At 41.8% G+C, this 22,177-nt stretch overlaps 2 protein-coding genes across 6 annotated transcripts in view; one reads left to right on the top strand and one right to left on the bottom strand.

The window, feature by feature from the left end:
* The first annotated feature begins 546 nt into the window (after positions 1-546).
* The window catches only part of LOC121539557 (NTF2-related export protein 2-like), a 28,069-nt gene continuing 6,438 nt past the window's right edge, over positions 547-22,177 (top strand). The window contains exons 1-4 of one of the 2 annotated variants that reach the window (XM_041848151.2): positions 547-619; positions 707-882; positions 1,616-1,728; positions 15,444-15,528. The gene's annotated coding sequence lies outside the window, so the exon portion shown is untranslated. Of the gene's footprint in view, positions 620-706; positions 883-1,520; positions 1,729-15,443; positions 15,529-22,177 lie in introns of those variants that run through there. The other variant, XM_045211092.1, reaches the window with a different exon arrangement.
* LOC121539527 (E3 ubiquitin-protein ligase XIAP-like) lies at positions 13,333-18,341 on the bottom strand. 4 transcript variants are annotated; one of them, XM_041848100.1, is made up of 9 exons: positions 18,144-18,341; positions 16,887-16,958; positions 16,425-16,718; positions 15,754-16,321; positions 15,440-15,539; positions 15,275-15,353; positions 15,112-15,151; positions 14,761-14,943; positions 13,333-14,249 (listed from the first exon to the last, which is right to left on the bottom strand). In XM_041848100.1, the coding sequence occupies exons 3-9, from the start codon at positions 16,662-16,664 to the stop codon at positions 14,056-14,058; spliced, it is 1,404 nt and encodes a 467-aa protein (XP_041704034.1). In that variant the 5' UTR covers positions 16,665-16,718; positions 16,887-16,958; positions 18,144-18,341; the 3' UTR covers positions 13,333-14,055. The 4 variants fall into 4 exon arrangements, with proteins under 4 accessions (XP_041704034.1, XP_041704026.1, XP_041704051.1 ...); XM_041848092.1 differs by having other exon boundaries at positions 16,425-16,705; XM_041848117.1 differs by having other exon boundaries at positions 13,333-14,246; positions 16,425-16,705.

The raw sequence follows: 22,177 nt of genomic DNA, 5'->3' as shown, positions 1-22,177 counted from the left end.
TCGTTGAGAAGAGTAAGAACGATACGTGCTTTCACTTCAGAGATCTCCAAAAGTCACTAGATTAGTTGCTAATCGCTTTTTTGAAAATGTGTCGCTAGAGCGGTCTGAACACTCACAAAGTCGCTAAGTTGGCAACACTGCAACAAGGTGAGTCCAAAAATGTATTGTACGCTGCTGCATAAATTATGTAATATGCGAGGGTGATATGTATACTGTAGCTAAGAAAGTAATACTAAGTGTATGTTGTGTAGTAAGCTGTTAGTATTGTTTAGTGTTGTGTAGTGGCTTTGCTGGCATGCATCCCCAACATTTGTTTGTTTGTTTGCCCCACCAACATTTACATGCTAAAATCGCCACTGTTACTATCTAACAGCTGTTGTTTGTATGGAAATGTTTTGTAGCCTTTGTTTTGTCCCGTTTCAGAAGTAAATTAAATTGGCTAGCTTTCGCCAGTTGATGTACTGTTAGCCAGTTGATGTACTGTTAGAAAGAGAGCTGGCCAAAAGTTGGCTAACTTTAGCTATTATTTTGCCTCAATCACACTAGACCTGACTCGAACGATGAAACCAGATGGCAAAATGATTGAAGATTGATATTCTGACGATTTTTTCATTGCAATGTGAGTTTTATTAGTCAGTATGGCAACGTTATTGATCTGTCCCTACTTTTCACACGGACACAGTAATAAACAGCTCTAACGTTACAGGCTTCACTATCATGGTGCACAGTAGAGGTCTGCGCAGGACGGATTTCTTCATCCCGCTCCCGCCGCACCCGCTGGCTTTCTGTCTGACTCCCACCAACTACTGCAAGAACTGGTCCCAAACACAACCGCAGTCCCGCAATGTTATTTTTTACATGCTGTCTAGACCGGGCACGAAGGTGGGTCCGTGTGCGCCATCGCGCGCATGTTGATTTTGTACATCCACACCAGACGCGATCCAAGACACGCAGGTTGAAATATCAAAACAAACTCTGTCCCAACTATATTTAATTTTGGGACAGGTCGAAACAAATGAAACATTCATGGACATTTAGCTAGCTAGCTTGCTGTTGCTAGCTAATTTGTCCTGGGATATAAACATTGGGTTGTTATTTTACCTGAAATGCACAAGGTCCTTTTTTTCTGGATCTTTGTAGAATTTGGACCCATTTTGAGTCACACAGAATTGGGTACTCTACTCCGACATTGAATCCACAGATAAAATGAGAAACTAATAGTTTCTAGCAATCTTTCCTCCTTCAGTAGTAGTAGTAGCAAAGATTTGTATAACTAAACCAAGATAGACCACAGCCCGTCGTTTCAAACGGGAACAAATTAGTAATAGTGGGCAGAACAAGCAAGGAGGTGGACAGAGCCAAGCACGAGCTAGCGAGATCGTATTGGCGTGTTCTAGCATACGTTTGCATATTTCCGTTAGGGAACGCCTACTCTGAAGTGTGCGTGTGCAATAACTAAATTCGCCTTCGCACGCCTACTAAAAAATGCACATTTATTTTTTTTTGGCAAAGGGTAAAGTCTACAAAACTTAGTCCACTCTGTTCATGACAGATTCTAGTTTTGGGAACAGAAAACGGTATTGAGATTAAATGTTTCATTGATGAACATTTGCAGAATGACGGCTAAAATCCATCTCATTCCATCTTCTCCCACCGCCGACCACTGGATTCCTCTCAATACCATATTTGGTGGAAACGCCAAACAGATGCTTCACATTTATACATCCGGTGAGTGAAATATCTGTCTCATTCTATATGTGGTATGAGTCTTCTTCTTCTGTGGACTTTTTATATCAATTGGCAACCAACTTTAAGGTGCATTACCACAACCAACTAGACTGGAGTGTGGACCTCAGTTAATCTTTCAATCACCCACGTGGGTATATGCTCCTAAAAAACAAGTTATATTTTAACACCTGGCTACACAGACGCTGGTTGACGCGCTCGAGCAGTTTAGAGGAAATTATTGAATAACATGTATGTGTACATTTATTTTGCAACGCTCGTGGTGTGGTCAGAACATGCTGACCACACCGCTCTTGTTATGTGTGTGAGCATTTCAAAATAAATGTACACATACATGTTATTCAATAATTTCATCCAAACTGCTCGCGCGGGTCAACAAGCACATGCGTAGCCAGTGAAACTGAATTGCGGTGCACTCAGAAATGTCATTCCTCAAATGGAGGTGTAATACACAAAAGGGGACATATTTGCATATGGTCTTGTGAAGGCTGGCTGAATTCTGTCAAAGAGTATATACTTTTATCTCATCATGTCTACAGATTCTCCCTTCTCCCTGTTTTTGTTTGCTTGAAAATGTTGATACTGGAGATTGTTATCTGGAGAAACTGTGTAACCAAGCATTTATAGCAGCTAAGTAATACATTGCCATTAATTGGAAGGTTGGTTATCCTTCCACAATGTCAAGTTATGTATCACTAGATTTAATTTATTACAAGATTAAGGGTATACTGGGAAACTTTCATAAGGTCTGGATGCCTTATATGGAATACAGTACGACTAAAGGACTCTGTATTGAAAACATGCCCACGTCAGGGGAAATACCTATTTAGACAATCATTAGCTGCTGGGCTGCTCAGTCCTGGCCCTGGGGGTCTGCCGCCTTGTGGTTTGTCACTCTGGCCTTGGCCTAACACACCCAAAACCAATAATGAATGTTTCACTAAGATCCTAAAGCTGAGTAGGGTGTGTTGGGTTGGGGCACTGCAGGGTGGTGGACCCCTATGGACAGAACAGGGTGACCCAGCTATATTGTGTGCAAGTAAAAATAGCTCTACAGTACTATTAGTCCTATGAGATTAATTATATGGAGGATTTGCTGTTTCTGTGTGTTAATGTATATTTGAGGTGTATGTGTGTTTTTTTGTTTATTTTTTATTTTTATTTTTTATTGTTTTAGGGGGTAGATCAGCTTTAATATTGCAGATAGATTGTAACTTCCATCAATGTAATTGTCTGCATCACTTCCAATCCCCCATGTTTTTTTTTCTCTCGCAAATATATATATATATATATATATATATATATATATATATATATATATACATATCCTTGAAATTTTTTTTTATTTCCCTTTATTACTTTCCAACCCCACCACCCCTTCCCTAATTGGAGTAAACTAGTGAACAACAATGCTTAGGCCTCTACTTCCAGCTTATACATACTATATACATTTTATGGACACAGTCAATTTTACAATAATTCTATTTTGTTTGTTTTTACTCCTGAACTTCCTCTACCCTCAACCTCTCCGATCATTTTCATGATGTCCACCCGGTTTGATCTATATGCCATATCTTTCTAACTGTGCTCTTTCACAAAAGCTCTCAACCAATAACCTATATACTTATTATGGACACAGTATGCTTTACATTATTAGTTATCTTGTTGTTATTAGTTGTTGTTAGTTGTTATTAGTCCCATCCTTCAACTTCATTCAACACCACCCATCTATCTCTTAACACCATCCATATTGGATTTCTATTTGACATATATCTTTCAACTGTACTGTGATGTTTTACAAAAGTTCTGAACCTTTCTATTCTCATAGTTTCTACAGATTATACATTGAAAATAAACATTTTTGCTAAAAGTATTATTATATTATTGATCAATTGACTATGACTTTTCAGATCACCCAGTAGTACTATCTGCAGGGTTAGCTCCAGGTAAATATTGCAATCCTTTAGCCATTCCTGGACCTGTGTCCAAAAACAAGCTACAAATGGACAGTACGAAAACAAATGATCTAATGATTCTTCTCTTCGCAGCAAAATCTGCAGAGCTGGGAAGATGATTGTATCCCCCATATAAATAACATTCTATTGGTAGCAATAATTTTATATAATAATTTAAATTGAAAAATTCTAAGTTTTGAATCCGGTGTCGTTTTGCATATCAGTTCATAAACACTATGCCATGGAATCGGTACGTCAAAAATCTCTTCCCAACAATCTATATGGGACGGCTGTCAATCCTTTGGTCCTTAAATGAAACTGGTCTACTTTTTTATTTATCACAATTTTCTTCAATTATGTTCTTTAATGCAAGGCCAACAGACATGTTCCTTTCTTTTTCCCCCTTCCACTTTCCTCTTCCATTGTTGTGGTAATGCTGCAATTATTTGGTTGTAATTTTGGGTAGAGCAGACATTTCCATATGTTTTTGTTATTGTTAGCTGCATGTGCGACGTAACTCCACCAGTCCTACCCATGATATCATTTACGAAGATTATACCTTTTTTTTAAATGTTGTCCAAAAAAAAAAGTTTTTTTATCAATTAGTATATTTACCACAATATTTGTTGCATTATTTGTTTAGTCGTTTCTGGAGGATTAAATTGAAATTGCAACCAACTTTCTATGGCTTGTTTTAGAAATAGTGATATTTGGGAGATTATTTCCTTTTCAAATAACTGAAAGTGAGAGGTTGTAATCTGAATAAAGCGAAAAAGGCCATTCTTGAACATTAGGTGAGACAATCTTACTAATTTGCTAGAGAACCAGTTCGGATGTAAGTATAACTTTTGTATGACTGAAGCTTTTAGTGATAGGTCTAATACTTTAATATTTAATCATTTCTGTCCTCCGAATTCATATTCATTATATAAATAGGCCCGTTTTATTTTGTCTGGCAATTTTTTTCTCATATAATTTAAAAAATTGTTCGCTAGGCGTAGGCAAGACCATAAGTAAACTGGGATAATACTAAAGAGTTAGTCAGGGTGATTTTTCCACAAATTGACAGGTATACAGTGGGGGAAAAAAGTATTTAGTCAGCCACCAATTGTGCAAGTTCTCCCACTTCAAAAGATGAGAGAGGCCTGTAATTTTCATCATAGGTACACGTCAAAATGATCATTTTTTCCCCCAGAAAATCACATTGTAGGATTTTTAATGAATTTATTTGCAAATTATGGTGGAAAATAAGTATTTGGTCAATAACAAAAGTTTCTCAATACTTTGTTATATACCCTTTGTTGGCAATGACACAGGTCAAACGTTTTCTGTAAGTCTTCACAAGGTTTTCACACACTGTTGCTGGTATTTTGGCCCATTCCTCCATGCAGATCTCCTCTAGAGCAGTGATGTTTTGGGGCTGTAGCTGGGCAACACAGACTTTCAACTCCCTCCAAAGATTTTCTATGGGGTTGAGATCTGGAGACTGGCTAGGCCACTCCAGGACCTTGAAATGCTTCTTACGAAGCCACTCCTTCATTGCCCGGGCGGTGTGTTTGGGATCATTGTCATGCTGAAAGACTCAGCCACGTTTCATCTTCAATGCCCTTGCTGATGGAAGGAGGTTTTCACTCAAAATCTCACGATACATGGCCCCATTCATTCTTTCCTTTACACGGATCAGTCGTCTTGGTCCCTTTGCAGAAAAACAGCCCCAAAGCATGATGTTTACACCCCCATGCTTCACATGAGGTATGGTGTTCTTTGGATGCAACTCAGCATTCTTCGTCCTCCAAACACGACAAGTTGAGTTTTTACCAAAAAGTTCTATTTTGGTTTCATCTGACCATATGACATTCTCCCAATCCTCTTCTCGATCATCCAAATGCACTCTAGCAAACTTCAGACGGGCCTGGATATGTACTGGCTTAAGCAGGGGGACACGTCTGGCACTGCAGGATTTGAGTCCCTGGCGGCGTAGTGTGTTACTGATGGTAGGCTTTGTTACTTTGGTCCCAGCTCTCTGCAGGTCATTCACTAGGTCCCCCTGTGTGGTTCTGGGATTTTTGCTCACCGTTCTTGTGATCATTTTGACCCCACGGGGTGAGATCTTGCGTGGAGCCCCAGATCGAGGGAGATTATCAGTGGTGTTGTATGTCTTCCATTTCCTAATAATTGCTCCCACCGTTGATTTCTTCAAACCAAGCTGCTTACCTATTGCAGATTCAGTCTTCCCAGCCTGGTGCAGGTCTACAATTTTGTTTCTGGTGTCCTTTGACAGCTCTTTGGTCTTTGCCATAGTGGAGTTTGGAGTGTGACTGTTTGAGGTTGTGAACAGGTGTCTTTTATACTGATAACAAGTTCAAACAGGTGCCATTAATACAGGTAACGAGTGGAGGACATTGGAGCCTCTTAAAGAAGAAGTTACAGGTCTGTGAGAGCCAGAAATCTTGCTTGTTTGTAGGTGACCAAATACTTATTTTCCACCATAATTTGCAAATAAATTCATTAAAAATCCTACAATGTGATTTTCTGGAAATTTTTTCCTCAATTTGTCTGTTATAGTTGACATGTACCAATGATGAAAATTACAGGCCTCTCTCATCTTTTTAAGTGGGAGAACTTGCACAATTGGTGGCTGACTAAATACTTTTTTCCCCCACTGTATACCTTTCCATGGTAGCAAGATCTTATCTATTTTTGCTAACTTTCTATTACAATTTATTGGAGTGAGATCATTTATTTCATTTGGGATATGTATTCCGAGTATATCCACATCACCATCAGGCCATTCTATTGGTAAACTACATGTTAATGTACACATTTTATTTTTTAGTGATCCAATACATAATATAGTACATTTATGATAATTTGGTTGTGATCCAGAGAGGTTAGAAACTGTATCTAGATCCTCTATGAGGCTGTGGAGGGATTCAAGTTGTGGATTTAAAAGAAAACATGAATCATGACACCTTTGTGTTTAAGCCCTGGATTTCGAATCCCTTGATATTATTGTTGGATTTGATTTTAATAGCTAACATCTCGATGGCCATAATAAATAGATATGCTGATAGTGGACAACCTTGTTTCACTCATCTTGACAGTTTAATACTTTCTGAGAAATAGCCATTATTTACTATTTTACACCTAGGGTTACTATACATGATTTTAACCCAATCTATTAGAGATTCTCCAAAATTGAAACGCGCCAGGCATTTATATATAAACCACAGTCGTACTTTATCAAATGCCTTTTCGAAGTCTGCTATGAATAGCAGGCCTGGTTTCCCAGATTTTTCATAGTGTTCTATTGTTTCCAGTACTTGCCTTATATTATCTCCAATGTATCGTCCATGTAAAAAACCTGTCTGATTAGAATTAATAATGTCCGACAATACCTTTTAATTTTATGCGCTATACATTTTGCTAGAATTTTTGCATCACAACACTGAAGTGTAAGGGGCCTCCATTTTTTTTAAATGGACTGGATCTTTATATTTTCCACTTGTATCCTGTTTCAGTATTAATGAAATCAGACCTTCTTCTTGAGTGTCTGATAATCTACCATTTACATAGTAGTGGTTAAAACATACTAATAACGGTCCTCTGAGTATATCAAAAAAGGTTTGGTATACCTCGACTGGTATTCCATCCAACCATGGAGTTTTTAAGTCTTTAATTGCATCCAGAAGTTCCTCCTCTGTAATTTCACCTTCACATGAGTCTTTCTGTATGGCTGTTAATTTTACATTATCAATAGAAGAAAAATCTCTACAATTAGCAAAACATATGCTTAAAGTACTTTGTTTCCTCCTTCAAAATATCATTTGGTGAATCATGGGCTACTCCAATTATTTTTGGTAGCATTCCTATATTGACGATTAAAAAATAATTTGGTGCATTTCCCCCCAGATTCCATCCAGTTTGCTTTATTTTTATAATATATTACACTTGATCTTTCTTGAATAAGTTTCTCTATTTCTTTTTGTTTTTCCTTTAAATTATTCTGAGCCTCTATGTTACAGTTTTTATTGCTATCTATCTGTTCTGTTAGACTCTTTTGACCTAAATTGCTTTTGTGAGTACTGATTTGCATGGCCTCTAAAGGCACATTTAAAGGTGTCCCATACAATAAGGGGATTTGCTGTACCTATGTTATGTCGGAAAAAATCAGTTATAAATTCCTGTAATGTATATGCCAATTATATGATGGTCTGACCGCATTCTGTCCCCTATCAACACTTTTTAAACTTTTGGTGCCAACGAGAATGACATAAGAAAGAAGTCAAGACGGCTAGCTTGATTGAGTCTCCGCCATATATATCTCACTAGATCAGGATATTTAAGCCTCCATATATGTACTAGTTCTAATGTAAGCAGGACATTCACGATTTCCTTAAGAGCATGAGGGTGATTGTTTGTAGTGGGATTTCCTTTATGGTCCATTGAGCTATTTAAAACGGTATTATAATCTCCCACCATAATAATAGAGTCTTGAATTGCTTGCAGGGTTGATACTTTATTATATAAATTGTCAAAGAAGTGTGGATCATCATTATTTGGTCCGTAAAGGTTAATGAGCCATATCTGTTTATGGTCCAATAACATATTTAAAATAATCCATCTACCTTGCGTATCTGTTTGGACAATTTGCACATTCGGATCGAAATTACTGTTAATTAATATCATCACCCCTTTTGAGTTTCTTTGCCCAAGGGAGAAGTATATTCCACCCCCCCAATTCCTTTTTCCACGCAACTTAATCTAGAATTGTTGAATGATATTATATTCCTTCTCTTTGAGCCATGTAAATATTGTTTTTCTTTTGTTATTATCTGCAAAGCCATTACAATTATAACTGGCTATACTTATTTCACCACATACCATAATGAGAGCCAAGTTTCAAATCTATTTATCATTATATATGTTTGTAATTTTACCAATAAAAAATACCATAGTGATTGAGTGTCCATATAGCTGTACCGTGATATTTGCATTGCTACTAAGTAACCCTCCAATTGTTCTCCACTAATTCCCCCGCTAAAGCCCCTCCCCATCACAAGTTGGGCCGTCATCCCAGTGATCGGCATACCACCCCTGTCCCTCCGGATCCCTAGGGCCCCGAGAGGCCAGGACCCATCCATCGAAAACAGCACACAGTGCCACCCACAAAACAGAAGCAGGTCAACCGCCAAAATAATTTCCAATGCTCTCACCTCAATATATATACACTGCTCAAAAAAATAAAGGGAACACTAAAATAACACATCCTAGATCTGAATGAATGAAATAATCTTATTAAATACTTTTTTCTTTACATAGTTGAATGTGCTGACAACAAAATCACACAACAATTATCAATGGAAATCAAATTCATCAACCCATGGAGGTCTGGATTTTGAGTCACCCTCAAAATTAAAGTGGAAAACCACACTACAGGCTGATCCAACTTTGATGTAATGTCCTTAAAACAAGTCAAAATGAGGCTCAGTAGTGTGTGTGGCCTCCACGTGCCTGTATGACCTCCCTACAATGCCTGGGCATGCTCCTGATGAGGTGGCGGATGGTCTCCTGAGGGATCTCCTCCCAGACCTGGACTAAAGCATCCGCCAACTCCTGGACAGTCTGTGGTGCAACGTGGCGTTGGTGGATGGAGCGAGACATGATGTCCCAGATGTGCTCAATTGGATTCAGGTCTGGGGAACGGGCGGGCCAGTCTATAGCATCAATGCCTTCCTCTTGCAGGAACTGCTGACACACTCCAGCCACATGAGGTCTAGCATTGTCTTGCATTAGGAGGAACCCAGGGCCAACCGCACCAGCATATGGTCTCACAAGGGGTCTGAGGATCTCATCTCGGTACCTAATGGCAGTCAGGCTACCTCTGGCGAGCACATGGAGGGCTGTGCGGCCCCCCAAAGAAATGCCACCCCACACCATGACTGACCCACCGCCAAACCGGTCATGCTGGAGGATGTTGCAGGCAGCAGAACGTTCTCCACGGCGTCTCCAGACTCTGTCACGTCTGTCACATGTGCTCAGTGTGAACCTGCTTTCATCTGTGAAGAGCACAGGGCGCCAGTGGCGAATTTGCCAATCTTGGTGTTCTCTGGCAAATGCCAAACGTCCTGCACGGTGTTGGGCTGTAAGCACAACCCCCCAACTGTGGACGTCGGGCCCTCATACCACCCTCATGGAGTCTGTTTCTGACCGTTTGAGCAGACACATGCACATTTGTGGCCTGCTGGAGGTCATTTTGCAGGGCTCTGGCAGTGCTCCTCCTGCTCCTCCTTGCACAAAGGCGGAGGTAGCAGTCCTGCTGCTGGGTTGTTGCCCTCCTACGGCCTCCTCCACGTCTCCTGATGTACTGGCCTGTCTCCTGGTAGCGCCTCCATGCTCTGGACACTACGCTGACAGACACAGCAAACCTTCTTGCCACAGCTCGCATTGATGTGCCATCCTGGATGAGCTGCACTACCTGAGCCACTTGTGTGGGTTGTAGACTCCGTCTCATGCTACCACTAGAGTGAAAGCACCGCCAGCATTCAAAAGTGACCAAAACATCTGCCACGAAGCATATGAACTGAGAAGTGGTCTGTGGTCACCACCTGCAAAACCAGTCCTTTATTGGGGGTGTCTTGCTAATTGCCTATAATTTCCACCTGTTGTCTATTCCATTTGCAAAACAGCATGTGAAATGTATTGTCAATCAGTGTTGCTTCCTAAGTGGACAGTTTGATTTCACAGAAGTGTGATTGACTTGGAGTTACATTGTGTTGTTTAAGTGTTCCCTTTATTTTTTTGAGCAGTGTATATAGCTATTTAAAAATATATATCTATTCAAATATCTTGCATATCTTATTTTCCATCATTATCAATTAATATGCGTAATAATGTCAGCAGTTCAAGCGTACAGTGCCTTGCAAAAGTATTCATCCCCTTGGTGTTTTTCCTATTTTGTTGCATTACAACCTGTAATTTCAATGGATTTTTATTTGGATTTCATGTAATGGACATACACAAAATAGTCCAAATTGGTGAAGTGAAATGAAAAAAAATAACTTGTTTCAAAAAAAATATTAAAAATAACGGAAAAGGGGTGAGTGCATATGTATTCACCCCCTTTGCTATGAAGCCCCTAAATAAGATCTGGTGCAACCAATTACCTTCAGAAGTCACATAATTAGTTAAATAAAGTCCACCTGTGTGCAATCTAAGTCACATGATCTCAGTATATATACACCTGTTCTGAAAGGCCCCAGAGTCTGCAACACCCCTAAGCAAGGGGCACCACCAAGCAAGCGGCACCATGAAGACCAAGGAGCTCTCCAAACAGGTCAGGGACAAAGTTGTGGAGAAGTACAGATCAGGGTTGGGTTATAAAAAAATATCAGAAACTTTGAACATCCCACTGAGCATCATTAAATCCATTATTAAAAAATGGAAAGAATATGGCACCACAACAAACCTGCCAAGAGAGGGCCGCCCACCAAAACTCATGGACCAGGCAAGGAGGGCATTAATCAGAGAGGCAACAAAGAGACCAAAGATAACCCTGAAGGAGCTGGAAAGCTCCACAGCGGAGATTGGAGTATCTGTCCATAGGACCACTTTAAGCCGTACACTCCACAGAGCTGGGCTTTACGGAAGAGTGGTCAGAAAATTGCCATTGCTTAAAGAAAAAAATAAGCAAACCCGTTTGGTGTTCACCAAAAGGCATGTGGGAGACTCCCCAAACATATGGAAGAAGGTACTCTGGTCAGATGAGACTAAAATTTAGCTTTTTGGCCATCAAGGAAAACACTATGTCTGGCGCAAACCCAACACCTCTCATCACCCCGAGAACACCATCCCCACAGTGAAGCATGGTGGTGGCAGCATCATGCTGTGGGGATGTTTTTCATCGGCAGGGACTGGGAAACTGGTCAGAATTGAAGAAATGATGGATGGCGCTAAATACAGGGAAATTCTTGAGGGAAAACTGTTTCAGTCTTCCAGAGATTTGAGACTGGGACGGAGGTTCACCTTCCAGCAGGACAATGACCCTAAGCATACTGCTAAAGCAACACTTGAGTGGTTTAAGGGGAAACATTTAAATGTCTTGGAATGGCGTAGTCAAAGCCCAGACCTCAATCCAATTGAGAATCTGTGGGATGACTTAAAGATTGCTATACTCCAGCGGAACCCATCCAACTTGAAGGAGCTGGAGCAGTTTTGCCTTGAATATTGGTTTGAGAAGTCAATGAGAGAAGTGAACAATTCTTCCTTAGTTGTTCATTTTCTCGAAATCTAAAGGCACAACCTAGATTCGAGCAAATGTCTTAAGTAGTTGAACATGTTATTACTCCAACCTCGTGAAAGTGACAAACTGACACGTTTTCATTTTCGTCAAAAAACAACTTTATATGGAAGGAGTGCCTTTGATTTGACAGCCTGCACATGCGCAGTTCGTCGCGAGACGACCGTTAGACCCGATGACGGGTTTCTGCGCATGAGTTTAGCTTGCCAACGTCGCCATGACATCGCCTACACGCGTGATCGGGGATTTATATTGGAGAAGCAGTTTCCGCCTATCTTCATACTGTACTATCATTGGCCCTGCAGTCAATGGGCTTGCCGCATCTCAATACTAGAGAATCTCAATTGCATTTCCTTGACTCGGCAGGTAGCTTAGTGGGTAAGAGCGTTGTGCCAGTAACCGAAAGGTCGCTGGTTCTAATCCCCGAGCCGACTAGGTGAAAAATCTGTCGATGTGCCCTTAAGCAAGGCACTTAACCCTAATTGCTCCTGTAAGTCGCTCTGGATAAGAGCGTCTGCTAAATGACTAAAAATGTAAAAATGTAAACAAAAATTGACTCCTCCAAATCCATTGGAGGAGTGGGTCAGAGGGGGGGGGGGACATCTGGAGTCAATATATCTCAATTGAGATTATCCCATTGTGGGACGAATAATCTACCTCCCTTCTCTCCTTTATTAGAACTGTTTCAGATTCTGAAGATACATATAGTGTAGAAATGGCAGAGACCTATTTTGGGACTTTCCCCTATCTGGCTCTTTTATAGAAGTGGGGATGAAGGAAAGCAGACAAGGGGAGGAAGCCACTTTAGAAAATTGACATCTACCCAAAGAGGGTAGTCACTAATCTAGATACCAGTATCTGCCTGGCCTTCAAGAAAATAACTAAGTGTTAATCGCGTTAGCAGCGTTAGTAACGTTAGTAGCATTAGTGCTAGTAATGTTAGTAGCATACATGAAAGTACAGAAAGGAAAAGACAAGTCACAATATTTTTTTTAAACATTATTTTCCCCCCAATCTTGGTCAAACAGGAGTTGCACTTAAGTGCAAAGGAAATATTAATTTCAGAACAACAATATTTGGATGTGATCTCCATAACTAAATCAAATAATTAAGTGGGTATGTCAGTTATATCTAAATAATGGAAATTGATCCAAGTCTACAATTAATCTATGTATTCACACAGAGCACACAATGAATCATAAGTGTCCAACGCTGAAAGCATACTAGTTGGCCTAAGGAACATATGTTTCGGAACCCTCTGGGCTTCTATTTCAAAATCCTGTAATTTTCAAACCAACTAGAAACAAATGATTTGCAAACCAATAAGGAAAGCCCAGTCAACAACTTCATAATATTAAGAGAAATATGACAAAAACATGGAAATGGCGTGATAGTCTGAATAAAGAAAATATACACACAATAAGTAAATGAGACTATTTGAAAAGGCACTGTTGATAGCTGCAATGGTAGATCATGGTACTGTACAGCGGAAGTACCAGAACTGTGGGTAGATGGAGTACAGCCATAGACAAAAAGTTGCATGTTCGACTCATGTCGGGACAACGGTAGCATTTTAGCTAACCCTATCCCTTTTCTTAACCTTTGCCTTATTCTCCTAACCTGCTACGTAAAGTCACTTCTGTCTGTAGCTGTACTCCATCTAGTCTCAACCTTAGTTTCTCATCTTGGTATGAAGATTCAACAGAGGCCCATTGCCTCTTGGGTATTGTAGTTTGCGCCTCACTGATACATCGCATAACAAGGAACTGTTATCTCTACAACAATCATTGAAAAATAAAATCCCCACACTTTTCATGATTCTCTTATTCATATTTACAGTGGTCCTCCTCAAATATAATATATCTTTATGTACAATTTTGCAGTAGGAAAGCATGTGTTTATAAAATCATTGAGAAGGTAAAGCAGCATTGCCATTTAAAAGAGTCTTATCCTCCTGGGCCCGCATTCATTAAGCGTCTCATAGTAGGAGTGATCCTAGGTCAGCACTCCTACTCAGACGCTTTATAAATCCAATCCCTGACGCCAGGTTGCATGTTAGGAGATGTATGTCTTGATCTTCTGTGTGATGGCTCCACAGCAGATGGGACACTTGTCAAGGGCCTCGGAACACTCCTTGCAGACGACCAGGTGCCCACAGGGGATGAAGACGATGCAGATGTCTCTGTCCATACACACTTTGCACTGTTTCTCCCTCTGCAGCTTCCGTAGCTTCTCAAGGGGATCCTCTTCTGAAATAGGGGAAAAACATCAGTTGGTAACCGAGCACAATAAAGTAGTTAGAATACTGAACAACACAGTTTGATTCTGTTACTTCTATAGGCAAGCCTCATGTAGGCCTACAGTGTGAATAGCATTGTTACTTCTATAGGCAAGCCTCATGTAGGCCTACAGTGTGAATAGCATTGTTACTTCTATAGCCAAGCCTCATGTAGGCCTACAGTGTGAATAGCATTGTTACTTCTATAGCCAAGCCTCATGTAGGCCTACAGTGTGAATAGCATTGTTACTTCTATAGCCAAGCCTCATGTAGGCCTACAGGTTGAATAGCATTGTGATTTTATTGTGATTGACTGGAATATGCAGATGGATATACTAGGTCAAATTGCAAAACCTGTGGAATAAATTCAGGAATTTATTCGATTTATACTGTAAACCTCATTACCAGTTGTGATAGAACAGTGCCCTGATATAATGATACTAGCAACCATTGCTAAGAGTTTCCCCTTATGAGACACATACCATGGTTCTCTAGGGTCTCTGCATCACTGTCAGGGTCTCTGTTAAAGCAGTCCTGCAGCAGAGTCTCCAGGGTGGAGTGGCCTGTCCCAGCCCTGCGTATCCTCTCCAGGATAGTCCTCTCTACCAGGGCAGGCTCCAGGCCCATCTCTACCGCCCTCTGGGCCATGGCTGACCGCAGCACCCCTGCACAGAGAGAGGGAGAAGATTGAGCCAGTACTAGTATGTGTAGGAAATAGCACCCTATGAGAGAGAGATAGAATCTAACAATACGTTTGGCTAATGTTCCAAAACTTAAATAAAAAGTGAAAGGGGTACAACTATTTTCATGTTACATCAAATTATTTGTTTTACCCGTCTCATGACTTGAACATCCATTTAGGTGACTTGAAGCCTGGAAAATCAATAGAAGGAAGGAATTTGATATGGTAGGAGTCATGCGAGGATGGGTGCAGTTTAATATGTTTGAGCGCAGGTTTAGGGGTTAGAGGTCAGGGTTAGGAGGATGGAGACTTACAGCATTGTTCCAGCCAGGACCTTGTAGCTGAACGCTGCTGACAAACTCCTGTCCTTTCTCTGCCAGCAGAAAACTGCACCTGGATTAAAACATGACATGCAACATTAGTGACTGGGAGAAGAAGCATGCATATGGTTGTTTACTTTCTACGGTGTGTGTTTTTACCCAGGATAGTGTTTGGCGTGCTCCTCCCAGGGATCCTCGTTCTGCTGCCAGCCCTTCAGACCTCCACCACAGCGGAAACACACCACACGGTCTGTAGCTCCTGCACCAACACAGAAACACACACAGACACACTTAGGTTAAGATCAACCCAGACACACACTGGTTAGGATATGTACCCGGTCCCCTCTATATCAACTCCTCCCTGGCCCTTTTACCATTGAGTAGCAGGTAATGGTAATAATAAGTATGAATTGTATTTGTTAATTACTTTTCTCACAGCCAAAGCTCTAGTCTACCCCACTCCCAGGTCTCACCTGTGTTGTAGAAGCCTGCTCTGGCCAGCCTCTCGTGGTCAATAGGGTGCTGGATTCCTGCAAAGCTGCCTAGCCTCTCCTCAAAGCTCTGCATAGGGACCCGAGGACCCGGGTGTGGCCTGGTCTCCCCCACCTCCCCCCCACTCCCCCCCTGAGAGGGGAGGTTCCCCACATCATGCCCCAAGATGAAGAAGCAGTAGGGGAAGTGTTTGGAGTGCTCCCCCCACGCCGTGTCCCCAGCCTCCCAGCCCCCCAGCATCCCTCCACAGCAGAAGCACTGCACCCGGTCGCTCTCCCCCAGATAGAAGAGCCCTGCCTGGACCAGCTCTCTAGGCCGGACCGGGGATGTGGAGGGCCACGGGCCAAAGGTGTTGAGCCGGGAGTCTTCGCTGGCCATGTGCGGGGCCATGGGGTAGGTGGTGTCGTCCACCACCTCTCCCGTCCTCAGGCGGAACTCCATGTCCTCAGCGTCTTCGTTGTAGGGGGGTTCGTTGGTCAGCATGGCACCTTGAAGAGAGTTAACCCTGGAACGATGGGTGCAGCTCAGGAACTTACAGGTGGGGGAGACCTGAAACATTGCAACAGTAGTATGATAATTTGGTAGAAATATGAGATAATGTTAAAAAAAAGAAGGTTTTGCACATCGTCGGCATCCCGCTTCTCATCCTCACCTCCGCGTGCCTCTCCACGGGTGCGTCCCCTCCACACCAGTTCTCTACAGTCTTGTGGCAGCTGAAGCAGCGCACCTTGTCAGCCTGTCCTGTGAAGTAGAACCCAGCGCGGGCCAGCCTCTCCGCTGACACCTGCTGGGCCAGGGGGGAACCCCGGAACGAGTCCAGCCGCATGTCCATCATGGACCAGTCTACTGCGTGGTCTGATTCCAGATCACCATCTCTCCCGGGGCCTGACATCACCACACAGGGACAGGGCTGGACTGCCTTGGATGGATGAGCTGAAAAAAATAACTATAAAATAAATAAAAAAGTCATTTCCGGAGGTGCTAGTGAGCAAGCTATCAGGAATTTGGACAGACACCATGTAAATGCATAAGTTTGACAATAGAGAGCATTGTATTTCCTAAAGTGGCACTAGATGGCAATATGCACATTGCTATGGATATTGGGACGCTGTACCTTTAAGACAGTAAGGAGTGTGTGGGAGGCAGGAACAGGCTCCGGGATATGCTCTCACACTACCAGACTGCCCTGCTCACCACAGGAACACACACACACAAAGACAAATGTAATGAACACTATTATTTTAAGTGAGCACTGGGCTCAGTTTTCCATTCTTTCCCATGATCTGCTCTTCAAAACAAAGCTCAGCATTTTGTAGGAAAGGAGTTACATAACGCTTACTTTGTGATTTGAATCAATCAGCCCTCTGAGTAATGTATTGCAACACAATTAATATCCAGCCTTATCAATGTTGGGCTACTGTAGGCTAGGTGTTATGGTACTTTCACACCTAACACACCACACATCCCCAATGGAGGATCAGGAACCGTTGTCAGTTAGAACAATCAGGTATTTCACCTCAGGCTGTATTCACCAATCAAATATTATCCAATCCCATCACTGTTCCTGCTATCAACAGTAATGCAATCAGTTACATACAGTACCTCGTTGCCATGCCTTGTGTTAGGCTAGATAAGTTGGCTATAGCAGCAACAGAAAGGCACCTGGGCTACCAAACATAGAATTATAATTTCTATGGAATAGAATTAGGCTACTATGTCTATTCTACCAAACAACCAACCAATATTGGTCATGCTGGTTTTAATATTTTGTATACCTGCAGTCCCCATTGCGGCAAGCAAGGCAAGCTTCAGAATTAAAAATGCAATTAGACTGGAGGTTGTCATGGTTTCACAGGCATCACTCTCACACTAATATGAACTTGGCATATTGCTGTGAAAACAGACATGTAGATGAGTAAATATGTGATGATGTCCTTGGAAAGTTTGCTGTATCCACTCATCCCCATATTCTCGCTGACATCTCCAAAAGGCATACATTCTGGAAAGTTCACAAGCTCTTGTTTGTGTCTATAGTAAGACAAAAGCCCCAAACATAAAACATATAGGTTGACGCGGATCGCAATGTGCTGCCCATTGTCCTGTTTGACAGCTGAATACTCTGCTGGGCGTGGATGCGCGCTGTCAGGGATTACGCACTCTTCCAATGCTATTTAGGACATTGTTAAATAAAACTAAAACAACGTTTCGTCTAATAACGAATACTAACAAGGCAAACGTTAAATGTCTATAGTGCACTTTGATCAGTCGATATTGAGAGCTGGTTCGCCATAGACAGTAACGTAGTACGACCGACGAGCTATCAACCGTAACAGTTGAAAATGCATCGCAAAGACATACCCAATACACATACCTTGAAAAAGCTTGGATGTCAACTAGTGCCTCTGAGGTCTTGGATGCTGCCTGTCTCCTTCCCAAATAAGATCGATCACCCGTATTTTGACCAGACTATTTGACCCTGGTTCCAGGAAGTAAGTTCAGCGTTGGTGTTGTTCTGCGCACCAGTACAGGCGCAGCCCACCTGACCACTATAACGGAAATAGATAGTTTATGACGTAAAAAGAAGGGGGGAAAGGGGGGGGTATTCTTGCGTACTTTTGCTGCGTTTATGTTCAAGTCAGAACTAGGAAACTCGGACATTTCCGACTTGCTAAATGGTTGAACGGAGCACGTGTATAACTACAACCAGTTAGCACACATGTTCCACGGAGGGTCGAGTGTCTGCGGGTTTTCGCACCTCCCTTGTATTTGATTGACGAATGAAGGTCACTGATTAGTAAGGAACTCCCCACACCCGGTTATCTAGGGATTAATTGAAAGAAAAAACAAACACCTGCAGATACTAGGCCCTCCATGGAATGAGTTTGACACCCCTGACTAGGCAAGTCGGAAATGTCATAGTTTCCTAGTTCCGACTAGTACGTGAACGCGGCATTTACATTGCATTGCGGTCGAAATTATAAATGAGAAATGTGGAAAGCATGAGGAATAGGCTGTTTTGATGAAAGTGGATGTATGGACAGAGATGTAGGCTATACCAGAGACGAAGCGAGAGGGTTTACTCCACCCAAAACCTGTCCACGAAAATAACGCCACGAAGTTAGGAACTTTTGTATGTAGGTCAATGAGAGTGTAGAATTTGGTCAACAACTTTTTTTAATTGCTAATTTGCTAGGTGAGGCTTATTTAATTGAATATAAGTTTCATAATGGCTAGGGTATTATGAATGCACTGATAGAAGTGGACGCACGTGGCATTTCGGGCAAGTTTGAAATAGATATATATTGGAGTTGTGCCTGTGGTTCACACCTATTTGCCCTCTCATTGGCTAGAATGGTCACACCTCGCCTCCCTTCCGTCTTTGAGGACATGTATTTCCATTGTTAGAGCAGTCACTCGACTATCTTGTCAATATAATAGATCATTTTGGCTATACGTTGACTTTCAATAAGGGACTTAAAAGGGCCAAGGCTGCTTTTTATTTGTCTTCATCCAACCGATTTTTATTTTATTTTATATGCTCAAATCTATGCTCAAACCAATGATCCACCTTTTGTTTCTCCCATGGCTACACACACAGAGCGAGAGAGAGATTTTATAAACCCTGACCAAAACAAATGTGATATGGGAAGAACATGGGCATTTCCGTGGTTTTAAGGGTGAAACGGCACAGATCCTTCTTTCTAAAAACCACCCGACTTTCTGTGAAGTTTACACGTTAGGCCTATGTGACATCGGAAATGTGATGCTGTCATTTATTTACATACTTGGAGTTGTTCATTAATCCAAACATCCTCTTACCCAAAATGTATTTTTATGACCGATTCAATGAACGAATTATTATTTATTACATTTCTATAGCGCTTTTCTTAGAATCTCAAAGCGGTTCGTGAGGAAAAAACAAAGCAGCAATATATCAGGACAGGTCAACCAATAGAGGCCAAGTCTTTGAAAGCTGCATCCTCTGAAGACTGAGAGGGTCAGTTTATGGCTTGAGCAGAGGGAGCTGGTCAGAGGATGGTAGATAATGGTGATGGAGTCTGCTGATGGTCTTGTAGAGGGCAAGTCTGGGAACCAGCCTGACTCTTATACAGTGCTTGACGTGGACTGAAATAGGTGCTTGTACTCATTTTGGGTGCCTGTACTGTTTACATTGTAGGTGCAGGAGCTCCGCAATACGTTTGAGCTAATATTCTATAAGAGGAACAGGAGCTCAAGCAGTAGAACATTTGAGGTGCCGTTACTCAGGTCCTGTAAGCTCCTGCCCAAGTCAAGCACTGCACTTATAGCCACTGGACTTCTCCTCGTCCACTCTGTGTAACACCCACTTGGGTGATGCCTCAGCAGCTCTGGGTGCCAGAAATCTCACCAATCAAAGTTCAGAATAGTAGCCAGTCGTCCTCACTATGAGCCCTCTGCCTCAGCACTGCTGTATCCCTCTATCTTCCATTCCTCTCATGCTTCAGGCGACTCCTCAAATGATGTTCTCAGAAGATCAGGAATTGGCAGCCAGGTGAAACAAAAAAGCTGGTACTGTGTCCAGATGCATTTTTCAAACAACAATATTAGCCAGCTAGCTAGTTAGCCAAGCCAAAAAGTGTTAATTTGTCAGTCAATCTGTAAATCCGTGGCTCAAAAACACTACATATATGCAATAAAAACTCACTGTTATAAAAAGATATCCACAATTAAAAACACCTAAAAAATAACTCACATTTACAGGAGCTCTGCGCTTAGGCTGGCAACCTGGTCTCAGAGCATTTCGTATTATTATGTACGTAAATCGAGATGCCCATTTTATATGATATGTTACCTTTTGTATGGTATGTATTAATTTGTGGGTGTCCATCACCCATTTCGTATATGTTAAGAATTAAAATTCGTATTATATGTTACGAATTTACTAAAAGTACAATATATTACGAATTTGAAAAACATACAATATGTTACGAATTTGAAAAATGTATGATATTTTACAAATTCTAGCTAGGTAGCTGTCTAACGTTAGCTAGGCTAGGGGTTAGGGTTAAGGTTATAGTTAAGTTTAGGAGTTAGGATAAAGGGTTAAGGTTTGGGTTAGGGGAAGGGTTGCTAAGTAGTTACAAAGTAGCTAAAAAGTAGTAAGTAGTTGAAAAGTTGCTAATTAGCTAAAATACATTGAACCTTGAATCATGATTATTTCATCTTCTGATTTAATCAAGCCGATTGTTTTCCTTTTCAAGTTTAGGTGACAAGCTGATGGGACAGAACCTCTGCTCAAATATCGGCTATATTATGAAGCACCTTAGAACTTGTAAATGTGCGCCAGAAGCGCACTCTGTCCCAGGCCTATCCAAAAGGCCTGAGGATGTGCCTCAAGCTGCAGAACCTTCTACAGTTCATGTGGAACAGGAGATCCTACAGCGGGCCTCAATGGTTGCCATACATCCGCGACATCAGACAGCTGTAGAGCGAGGGCTTCTACTGAGTTTATGTCGGTGAAACCGAGATTCCAGAGGGTCACCGGTGACATCTCCACGGCAACGGCCGCCTCGCGAAGCAGACACACCTGGAATGTCATTCACGCGGGAGGTCAGAGAGGATACGCTAATAGTTTATCGAATCCCATTGTGACGCAGAGGGGGACACTATTTGGCCGGGGGACATTATTTGGCATGACAGGTCCTCTGGAATTACAGTGAGGGAAAAAAGTATTTGATCCCCTGCTGATTTTGTACGTTTGCCCACCGACAAAGAAATGATCAGTCTATAATTTTAATGGTAGGTTTATTTGAACAGTGAGAGACAGAATAACAACAAAAAAATCCAGAAAAATGCATGTCATAAATGTTATAAATTGATTCGCATTTTAATGAGGGAAATAAGTATTTGACCCCCTCTCAATCAGAAAGATTTCTGGCTCCCAGGTGTCTTTTATACAGGTAACGAGCTGAGATTAGGAGCACTCTTAAAGGGAGTGCTCCAAATCTCAGCTTGTTACCTGTATAAAAGATACCTGTCCACAGAAGCAATCAATCAATCAGATTCCAAACTCTCCACCATGGCCAAGACCAAAGAGCTCTCCAAGGATGTCAGGGACAAGATTGTAGACCTACACAAGGCTGGAATGGGCTACAAGACCATCGCCAAGCAGCTTGGTGAGAAGGTGACAACAGTTGGTGCGATTATTCGCAAATGGAAGAAACACAAAATAACTGTCAATCTCCCTCAGCCTGGGGCTTCATGCAAGATCTCACCTCGTGGAGTTGCAATGATCATGAGAACGGTGAGGAATCAGCCCAGAACTACACGGGAGGATCTTGTCAATGATCTCAAGGCAGCTGGGACCATAGTCACCAAGAAAACAATTGGTTTCGGGTTTCGCGGGGTACGTTCATCACCTGCCCG

This window comes from Coregonus clupeaformis, chromosome 35, assembly GCF_020615455.1.
Source record: "Coregonus clupeaformis isolate EN_2021a chromosome 35, ASM2061545v1, whole genome shotgun sequence".
Taxonomy (NCBI): domain Eukaryota; kingdom Metazoa; phylum Chordata; class Actinopteri; order Salmoniformes; family Salmonidae; genus Coregonus; species Coregonus clupeaformis.
Note: the sequence above shows the minus strand (reverse complement) of the source record. Positions and strands in the feature narration are given on the sequence as shown.